Consider the following 11,379-nt stretch of genomic DNA (forward strand, 5'->3'; position numbering starts at 1 on the left):
TCCCTTCGCCTCCTCTCAAAACAGTCTCATGTCCTGAATTAGAAGACACCCCACAACTTAGCCTCCATGCCATGTCTGGAATGTCGGCCCCAGAGACTTTCCATGCCTATGGCATCATCCACCATCACCGACTAACCATCCTCGTGGACTATGGCAGCACCTACAATTTCATCCAAAGTAGGGTCGTGAAGTTTCTTCCCTTGACTCTCACCCCCATAGCTCCTCTCCACTTCATAGTTGGCAACGGGGGCATCATGGAATACACTCAATATTATGCACAGGTGTCGATAACTATCCAAAGCTATTCGTTCACTGTGGACCTGTATGCCCTACCGTTAAGCGACGCCAATATTGTGCTTGGAGTACACTAGCTCAAGCAATTGGGTCCGGTAACCACGGACTACACAACCCTTTCAATGACTTTTACCCATTTGGGCGACCTTGTCCAATTAGTCGCTGATATTCCTTTGCGTCCTGGCCCAGCTTCAGCCCATCAGTTGAAGCGCATGTTTCAAACTGGTAACTCGTTGGCAAGTGCACCAATTTGTCACAAGTAGTAAAGTACTCGAAAGTCCAAGTGTCGAATCCACAGGGACTTTGTTTGTATTTAGATTGATGCAAATCCAATTTACAAGCAAGAGATAAGAAATTTAAATGTAAAATTTAAAGAAACTAAGAGAGAGGAAGGATAAGAAATTTAAAATAAAAGATTAGGAGATAAGATAAAAATTAAAAAGATAAGAAATGTATAAGATAAAATAAGAAAAGTAAAAGTAAAAGATAATGAGAAAAAAAAAAGATTAATGTGAAATGTGACAATGTTGGGACCTATCATGTCTTATTTGCTTAAGATGTATTATTTTAGATTTTTCTTATTAATTTGGTGAACTTTTCCTACCCACATTTATTAGAATACTTGTCTCTGATGTCTCACGATGACAAACTTATCTTACCTATCTATCTCCCAAATGTTTTTGCAAAGACTCGACAGATAAAATGCATGAAGTTCTAATTCTAGATGTTTGCTTTGATGCATGGACATAATGCAATCACTTTATGTCTAGTAATGATATTAAGATACCCCTTCCTTTGAGTTCTATTAGAAATTACTCTCTTTCAAGCGACTAATCCCTAAAACTTATGCATATAAGACCTTCCTTGTATTTTTACTAAGGATTACCCTCTTTTGAGTGCCTAACCCCTAAAGATGATGCAAAGATGAATGATACATGAAATTAAAATAAGAAAGGATAATAGGAAAGAAAACACCTGTTTGTATTGATAGATATGAAATATACAATACATCTTTTGACTTTTTAGGCCTGCCAGGTCCTAACTAAGGGGTTTTAGTCTCTCATTACCATGAGAGACTTTATACTTTAGGGGTTGATGTGGATAGAAGAAGAGGCATGGATTGAGGAAGAAAAAGGGATAATGGACATAGATAGATGGTTTCCCCTATTAGAGATGCTCAGGTTTAGGATGTATTCATTAGAGAGCTCTAAGTCTCCGGGATAGTGTTGTCCCGGTGTGTAAGTTGTGTTTTTCCCTTTTACTTCTTACTCCTTTTATAGGACTAAGAAAGCTTACTTTTCACATTGACTTCGCGCTTAGCATGGGCTTTCGCATTAAGCGCGCCTTTGGGCTTCTTCGTGGGCCTTCTTCACGCTAAGTGAAGAGATGCGCTAGACCTGTCTTACGCGCTAAGCGAGTTGTCCTAATCTTCAACTTTTTCTTCAAGTTTTTGCATCAATTTTCCTTCAAAGCACTTGAAATCTTCTTGTTTTAAATTCTGCTAATCAAAAACTGCAAAGATATTAATTTCTTTATTATTTCATTAAAAAAAACAATAAAGTAAAGAAATTGCAATCATTCTTAGCCAAAATTGACTATCAAATTAACTCAAATTTCATAGTTATCATTGACTCAAACTCTCTCGGCCTTGTTTCAATTGACCCCAACAACAACCACAAACAATAACCACACTTCATCCCCTACCCTCAACCTTGACCAATTACCTGAACCACCTAAAATCACTAACCTCATCACGCGATACACATATCTCTTCACCGAAGCCACACAACTACCACCCCCTCGTTCAATCTCCCACCATATTCACCTACCACCCAACTCCAACCCCATTAATGTCAAATCTTACCGTTACCCCTATAGCCAAAAGACTGAACTGGAGAATCAGGTCCAAGCCATGCTTGACGCCAGGTTTATTCAACTTAGCCACAACCCTTTTTCTTCGTCGGTTTTATTGGTCAAAAAGAAGGACGACAGTTGGCGTTGTTGTGTGTACTACAGAGCCCTCAACACCATCATTATCAAAGATAGGTTTTCGATGCCAACCATCAATGAGCTTCTTGACGAACTTGGTGCAACGTCATGGTTCTCGAAATTGGACCTTCGACAGGGCTTCCACCAAATACGAATGGCATAGGAGGATATCCCGAAAACCGCGTTTAGAACACACCAAGGCCATTACGAATATTGTGTAATGCCTTTCAAAATGTGCAACGTGCTAGCAACTTTTCAGGCCACCATGAACGAATTGTTCAAACCATTCTTACACAAATTTTTTGCCGTTTTGTTTGACGACATCCTCATATACAGTGCATCCTTCCATCAACACTTGCTTCACCTCGAGGAGGTCTTTTCTGTTCTTTCTAGAGGATCCTTTCACCTCCTCAAATCCAAATGTTTGTTTGCCAAACAAACATTGCAATACTTGGGCCACATAGTTTCTGCAGAAGGGGTCACTCCTGATCCTTTGAAAATTAGCGCCATAGTTGACTAGCCTACCCCAACCTCTACCACTGATCTGCGTGGTTTTTTGGGCCTCGCCGGCTTCTACAGATGTTTTGTTCATCACTATGCCCTCATGGCGGCACCATTAACCAAATTGTTTTGCAAGGACCAATTCGTATGGACATCTGAATCCCAGGAAGCTTTCGATAAGCTCAAACATGCAATGACTCATGCCCCTATTTTACTTCCCCCTGATTTCTCAATTCCATTCACCCTCAAAATGGACGCATCAGGTTATGCAATGGTCACGGTGCTAGCTCAGAACCACCACCCAATAGCTTTTTTCAGTAAGCTATTTTGCCCTCGCTTGCAACGCAGCTCCACATATGTAAGGGAATTACATGCCATTACGGTGGCGGTGCGCAAATGACGGCATTACCTCCTTGACCATCATTTTGTAATCCTCACTGATCATTAAGGCCTGAAGGAGCTAATGACTCAGATTATCCAAACTCCAAAGCAACAGACCTATCTATCCAAACTATTAGGATACGATTACACTATCGAATGTCGATCTAGCTCCAGTAATGCTGTCGTAGACGCTCTGTCACGCATATCGCCACAGGGTCAATGCCTTACACTCTATCTTCCTACTTTCAAATTCCTTGGGGAATTACGAACCTCACTCCATCAATCTTCGACCTTCTTGAACATGTGGAACATGGTAAGGACTAGCCCCACTGACCATCTGGGCTACTCCATTCGTCGCGAGCTGCTCTTTTATCACGACAAGCTATGGCTTCCGTCATATTGTTCTTTCATACCTCTGTTATTGGACGAGTTCCACTCCACACCTTTTGGGGGGACACATGGACATTCCCAAAACCTTTCGCCGTTGACATGCCAATTTCGTCTGGGAAGGCATGCGCAAAGATGTCCATCGCTTCATTTCTCAATACTCTATCTATCAACAAACTAAATACGAGACCAAGAAAGTAGCAGGTCTCCTTCAATCCCTGCCCATTCCAAGTGGTATTTGGGAGGACATTTCTTGGATTTCATTATCGGTCTGCCACCTTCACATGGTACACCTCTATTTTAGTAGTGGTTGACCATTTCTCCAAAGGGGCTCACTTCGGCGCACTGCCACCATGCCATTTAGCTTACAAGGTCACAACTTTGTTTATGGACATCGTCTGCAAGCTCCACGGATTCCCACGGATTCCCACAAAGCATCGTGTCTGATAGGGATCCCATTTTCATTAGCTCTTTTTGGCGCGAGTTATTTCACCTGAGTGGCACCAAACTCCGATTTAGCACTGCTTATCACCCAGAAACAGATGGCCAAACAAAAGTCCTCAATCAGACCCTGGAACAATACCTCTACTCATTTGTCCATAATCGCCAATCATTATGGTCCAATTTTCAGACTTTGGCGGAATGAAGTTATAATACCGCCACCCACTCCAGTACTAGTGTGTCACCATTTGAAGTAATTTATGGCTAGTTGCCCCCTTCTCTTCCATCTTACTTACAGGATTCTTCTCCGGTGGAAGCCGCCGCTTCATTTGTGGCTACTAGACTGGAGCTCCATACTCAGTTACAGTGACGCCTACAGAAAGCCCAGTCTACCATGAAACATTATGCTGACCTTCATCGCCGCCATATCACTTTCAATGTTAGGGACCTTGTCTATGTCAAACTCCATCCATACAGGCCAACTTTTGTTCGTCCTCACTACTCTAAGCTATCCAAAAGGTTTTACGGTCCATTCCCAATCGCCGACAAGGTAGGTCTGGTAGCATACCGCCTCCAACTTCCACTTGGGTCCAAAATTCACCTTGTGTTTCATGTCTCACTCCTGAAAAAACATCAGGGTCCTCCCCCCATTCAACCTGATACCCTTCCTCCATTCCAAATGAACAACCACTCGGTTGTCGCACCTCTATCATTCTTGGACTAGACATCGGATACTTCCACGACACCACCAACACACAGGGTTTTGGTCCAATGGTAGGGCCTCGCACCAGAGGACACGTCGTGGGAAGATTGGGATGATTTACGCAGCACATACGACCTCAAGGACGAGGTCAAATTTTTTTTGGGGGGGTATTGTTAGCAATACAAACCAAGAAGGCAACAAGCCCAGGAGAGTCATTAGGAGGCCCATTCATTTAGATGACTATGTTTGATGGCCATTAGAAATTCCCTGCACTTTATCAGACAATCATGAGACAATTAGTGGAATCAAGTTAGTTGAATTCTGTTAGTGGGATTCAGTTATTGCAATATATCCATTCTGTTAGGATAATACCTGCTTTTGTCGCCTTTGTTACTCTAGGCCTTGTAGCCAATTTCCACCAATATCAGTACTGTAATAGCCTATATATACCAGATGAATCAATAAAAGAAGCAGGAATATTATCTCAGTAATTTTAGCCTTTACTATATTAGTTAGATATACCTAACAGTGTTGGTGTCCTATTGTTGCAACTGTACTGTTGTATCCTGAAGAGACACTAAAATATTTGTTTTTGTTGGTTTATTGGTTAGTGAAAATCTTACTGTGTGTGAGGACTAAACTTAACCCAAAGATTTTTTTGGTGAACTAGTAGAAGAGTTTGGTGATTTCTTTTTCTAAAGTTTGTATACTCGATCATTGCATACTCGTAGCTTTCTGCACTTACTGCATAACTTATATCTGCTGATAAAGAATCATGATTTTACACTGAATTGTTATGTTTGATTTTTGATTTGTTTCTACATATTCAGAAATTATTTTTATTGACTTATTCTATTGGGGTTAAGAAAGCATATTCATAATCTTTGTCATCAACACTAAGCTCTGAAAGCTTGTTCAAAAATCAGTGTTTGCTTTCTGTAGAAGATTATAAATTATGATCATCAAAAATCTTAAATTGTTTTCTTAAAAAGTATTTTGTAACTTGTAAATCAACGTTACTTAGGAGGTGTTTGTTTCAAGGTTTAATATTACATTCATGAAAATTACATTTCTTGGAATACCATGTCTGGTAATATGCCTGATAATATTACATTCATGGGAATTACATCACCTTATAACACTTAAGTAATTCAATCATATTAAACCATTTTTTTTCTGGTCTGGCCCCGGGTGAAAACAAAACACACATTACACATAATATTGATATTGACAGATAACAGAAAATGGAACTTGATTCAAATACGACCGTACATGATATCACTATGTGGTTTGTAAGTGCAGGATGAGCTGTACTCAAACTCCGTACAGGGTATTTCAAAAGAAAAGGAAAATGAATAATGATTAGCCAAAGGGAGTAGTAGTAGTGGTGACATTAGGCAGCCAGGCACAGGCAAAAGCAATAATAATAAGCAGCCAAAGGGTAAATAAAGTAAACTAGAAGTTGGAAGGGTTGGAATTAGAGCATTGCTGCCACTCAATGAAGCTTTGGAGGGTAGCAACATCAGCCCTATAGTGCTTCTGTGTGAATTCAAACAAATTGGACCATGTGAAATCAGGGTACTTCCTTTCCTCATTTCTGCATAACAAATTGTCTGGGGGCCTCACTATTTTGTCTTCTCTTGGACACACAAAATAAACAAGGGACCTTCTCTCCCTGTATGTGTTCACCAATGCCCTGTGTAGACAACTCTTGTATCTCCCATTTGACAATGCCTAACACACCAACACCCCCAATCAATTCATCTATGTATCTACCCCAAATCAAAATACTTTCAATTTTCAGACATAAAGCCTGTGAATGTTCTGTATTTTCTTTTTCTTATTACAATCGGTATAAAAAAACAGTATATATTTAAATCAGGCAACAAAGAAATTTAACTCAATTCATTAAGTAGTGTACGAGAGCTGTTATAAATAACTTTTGGGGCCTTAGGCAAAAACAAAATCTAAACCTCCTGCTAAACATATTAATTAGGATATTATATATAAAGATGAGCTAATTAGTTTTATAAGTTAATCTAAGTTTCTTTTTTTACAGAAACAAGTTAATCTAAGCTTATTAACTGCAAAGTAGAGATTTAGTCCTCCTATCACATAAACTCAGATCATGATTTACAAAAATGATGGGTCAAGCAATGTTACGGATAGTAAAAACAAAATAAATAAACAAATGAATTTTGAAGCCTTAAGCCATTAATGGTTGGACTGTTCCGGTCAAGTGACAAAAGATTATAGCTACAATTAATAAACACAGCATAATGATACGACTTCATTGAAAGTAAGAAGTTTAAATAAAATTAGTTTATTTATTGCAAAGAGTTTGAATGATATTACTTCTAAAATTAAGTAATTTCAAAAGAACTAAATGTCACCTTTTTTTTTGTTTTAACAATATGAAATCATAATTCATTTTTATTGACACTAGTCATTATTAGTACAAGTTAATGTTATTTTAGTTAGAATAAACTATGATATGCACGTACAGACAAGTTGATTATCTTAATTTTGAAACATTTATTATATTACTTTTGTAAATGTATATTTACTTAAATTTAGTCAAATTTAAATAGATTCAAATTTATTTTAATTTTGATCATTTTGATGAATCTATATTATTAGTTAACCATTTTATTTATTTTATCTATTACTTATAAAGAGAACAATCATATTATTGTAAATGAATTAAGGTTAAATTATTCATTTAGTCCCTATAATTTTATGATTTTTATTTTTTTAGTCTTGAAAGTGATTTTTTTAGTCCCTATCGTTTATATTTTAATTCTCTTTTAGTTCCTCAGTTTGAAAGTGTTTTTTTTAGTCCTTATAATTTGTATTTCAATTTCCTATTAGTTCCTATGGTTTGAAAGTGATCTTTTTAGTCTCTATATTTTATATTTTAATTCTCTTTTAGTCCTTACCATCAAAATATGAATAATATTACCAACTACAATTAATTATAAAAATATTAGCAAGTAATTTGTAATTAATTTATCGCAAGATAATTTATAATAAAAAAATAGTTGATAATTTATAACTAATTTGTAACTAATTATTTTTATATATTTTTTAGTAAAGACTAAAAGATAATTAATATACAAATTATATGAACTAAAAAATGTCACTTTTAAACTATAGGAACTAAAAGAGAATTAAAATACAAACTATAAAGACTAAAAAGAACATTTTTAAATTTTACAGATTAAAAGATAATTAAAATATAAATTATAGAGACTAAAAAAAATCACTTTCAAACTATAAAAACTAAAATGGTAAGAAAAACTATAGGGTGAAATGAGTAATTTAACCATCAATTAATATAGTAAAGTTTATTTATACATAATATTTTCAAAACAGAATTTTGTAAACTCATTTTAAATTAGGTTTTTAAAATAAATTTCATATGACAATTTGCTTCTGACTCAAATCAAATTCAGTTTTATTTTTTAAAAGTCGAAACTCCAAACGGTGTTACAGGTAAAGCCAAATATTAATTATATAAAAAAAATCATGTCTTTTATTGCATGCTATAGGTACTATTTATGAAAAAGTTTCCATGCGTCAATGTAATGATAACCTTAGGGTAAGATTGGCTCTTTAATTATGATGAACAAAAGATCAAAGGAGTTAGATGATATGTGGCATCATTATATATAGATATCAAAAAAAGAAAATAATATAGTATAGTATAGTTTGCATACCATGAAAGTATCACCTATGTTTATGACTAAGGCTTCAGATCGAGGGCGAACAGCGAGCCATTTGTTATCTACAAAAACTTCTAAACCTCCAACTTGGTCTTGATGAAGAATGGTTAGTGAGGTTGGATCAGTGTGAGGGCCAGTGCCTAAGGTGAGGTTCGCTCTGTTGCAAGGTGGATAATAGTTGCACCTCATTATTGAGTCACCATCTTGAAAAAATCTTCGATAATGCTCACGATCCACACCCAAACTAATACCCAATAGCTCCATAATTACTAAAGATAAATCCTTCATTGCCTCGCAGTACTTTTGATATACCCTCCTATTAGAAAAAGAAGAAGATAGATAATTCCAATTAGAACAGAAAAAGAAAAGCCATGTCAATTAAGGAAGAAACTTTTGATTATTACTGTCTCTATTGGCTGATTATGTTCATTGTGGAACATTAATAATTGTTGTACATCAACCAAGTTGTCCTCGCTGAAATATGCTCTTGTCTGGGCTATGTCTCAAAGGGTACAGTTGGGTCCTATTGTCCTAATAAACTCTTGTTTTTACTGACCGTAAGGAAAGATAAGATGGTGTGGCTTGCTTGGTTGTATTGCTATATATAAAACTAAACATTAAATACGACACAAAAATATTTAGTACAATTTTAGAAAAATGAAATAAGAATATGATAATATAGATTAGAAGTTAGATTGATAAAACTCAATATCTATATATAAACAAATGATTTAAAATGTGATTTTATGGAATTTGATACTTGATGCCTAGTGATCCCGTCTCTTAAAAAAATATAATAATATTTATATAAACTATTGAATACTTTACAGTAATCTTAATCAAATAAAAGTTTCTTAAAAATAATAAAATCCTAAAAATAAATAAGTTTTTTTCTAAAATATAAAAATATCATAACAATAACTAAATAACGTAACTATCATAAATAATTTTTTTTTATTTTGTTATATGACTTATCATTTTTCACAAAAAAAAAAAACTTTAAAAAAAAAATAGGTTTGAAGTATTGGCATTCAATATGGGTATGTGATGATAATTGATATGCAGACATTGTCCGTTTTGAGATGGATATGCGTGCAGCACAGGTGGCTTGGCAATCTTGTCCAGGATAATCTCAACCGAGCAGTTGTAACAGTTCTTTCTTTTTTTTGTTTTTCAATAAAATAATTTGTTTAACAACACAGTGGGTCAAGTAGAAGTTAATGTGACAAAAACGAAATTTGTCATGTAGCGTGTAGAAAAAAAGTGTTATTAATAAGTTGTTTTTGAGGTTTAAATACTTTTTTTAGTCTAGTGACTTTTACTCTTTGCAAAATAATTATTTTTTTTATTTTTACTCTTTGCAAATTATATTTATTTTATTTTTAATTCTTATTTTAGATAACACTTAGAGTAAAAAAAATAATATCTAAAAATATTATAAGAACAAAACAAACATAATTTATAAGAATTAAAATAAAAAAATTACAAACTGAAAAGATATTTAAATTTTTGTTATATGTTAGTGGTAAAGAATATTTATTAGTTTTTCTAATAATAATACGTCCATCCTTAGATATTTATTAAAAATTATAATTCTTTTGTGTCTTTATTATTTATTTAATGATTTTTTCTTTTAATTTTATAAGTTTTAATAAATTCTTAATCAATCATAAATATATATAAAAAAAAAAAAGTGTTAGAAAGTGTATGCTAGTAATAATCTATAATGAAGAAATCACCAAATCAATTGAATGTGGATGATGATCTTACCCTGTGTGTTGAAGATCCTCCCCTAACACAGACTTGAAGTAGTCAACAATCTGGGAGTTGGAGAAGCTTTGGTGATCATAGAGGAAAGAAAACGTCTCTTTCCATGGCAACTTGGACGAATAACGATCTGCATGAGCACCAGAGTACCCTGAGACACCACCAGGTTTTCTCTTAGCACCCATCTTTTTGCTCAATGGGAGCTTAAAAATGGAGTCAATTTCATGATATGCAGCATCAATGAGATCTGGGTCCACACCATGGTTTATCACTTGGAAAAACCCATGCTTCAAGCATGCTTTTCTCACAAGCTCTGCTGCATTGGAAATAGCTTTCTCGTCACCATTCTTAAAGATTGCTAGGTCCACAAGGGGTTCCTTTAGCTCCTCTTGGGTGGTGTCAACCAAGTCCCTAGAAGGCCAAAGGAACTCTTTGGGCATTTCCCCTTGCATTTGCTGCAAATTTTTTGAGTCAAAAACTATGCCCCCATTGTTCTCATTTTTAGGCTCTTGTGGTGGCTGTGATGCAGGGTAAAGTACTAGAGTGGAAGCACTTAATTCCATTAGGGGAGGAGACATTTTTGCATATGGCATAAGGAGAAGGTGCTCTCTATATATAGCTAGCTAGTAGGGAAGGATAGTGCTGGAAATCAAACTAAGAAATAATTAAAAAGCTTTATAACTTAAGAGTGATAATACAATTGTCAATAATTAAAGTTTTTTGTTTAAATGCACAGCTTAATTTTATTAGTATAATAAGATCATATTCAACACAAGGCATGTCAAAGTCTGATCATAAAGGAAGTTACAAACAACATTGGGTCAATAGTTAAAGATTTAAAGGATACTCGCCCCCTTTTTGGGTTCAAGAGCAATATATAGGAGACATTATGGTGTGTGTTTTATTCATTACGTTTTTTTTAGTTCATAGGAAATATTATGGTACTCCTATACTATCTATTTATTATTTTATAATAAAATTTATAAGTTTTAAGTGAGTTGTACAGTAGTAGTTATTAGCTATTTATTATTTTACAATAATTTATAAGTTTATTAAATTTTAAAAACAGGTAATAAATGATCAGGAATTTTTTTTAGATATGAAATATTCACCAGCTTATCGGTAATCATCAAGAATTTACTGACTATTGATAGTCACACACACAAAAAGTTGAGGATATATTGACAGAAT

General features: G+C 34.8%; 1 protein-coding gene across 2 annotated transcripts; it reads right to left on the bottom strand.

Annotated features, from left to right (window-relative positions):
- Positions 1-5,726: 5,726 nt before the first annotated feature.
- Positions 5,727-10,812, bottom strand: LOC100816834 (gibberellin 20 oxidase 2). 2 transcript variants are annotated; one of them, XM_041016515.1, is made up of 3 exons: positions 10,192-10,799; positions 8,416-8,737; positions 5,727-6,430 (listed from the first exon to the last, which is right to left on the bottom strand). In XM_041016515.1, exons 1-3 carry the CDS (start codon positions 10,779-10,781, stop codon positions 6,152-6,154), a joined length of 1,191 nt encoding a protein of 396 aa, XP_040872449.1. In that variant the 5' UTR covers positions 10,782-10,799; the 3' UTR covers positions 5,727-6,151. The 2 variants fall into 2 exon arrangements, with proteins under 2 accessions (XP_040872449.1, XP_040872450.1); XM_041016516.1 differs by having other exon boundaries at positions 6,139-6,430; positions 8,430-8,737; positions 10,192-10,812.
- Positions 10,813-11,379: the final 567 nt, after the last annotated feature.

Source organism: Glycine max, chromosome 6, assembly GCF_000004515.6.
Source record: "Glycine max cultivar Williams 82 chromosome 6, Glycine_max_v4.0, whole genome shotgun sequence".
Taxonomy (NCBI): domain Eukaryota; kingdom Viridiplantae; phylum Streptophyta; class Magnoliopsida; order Fabales; family Fabaceae; genus Glycine; species Glycine max.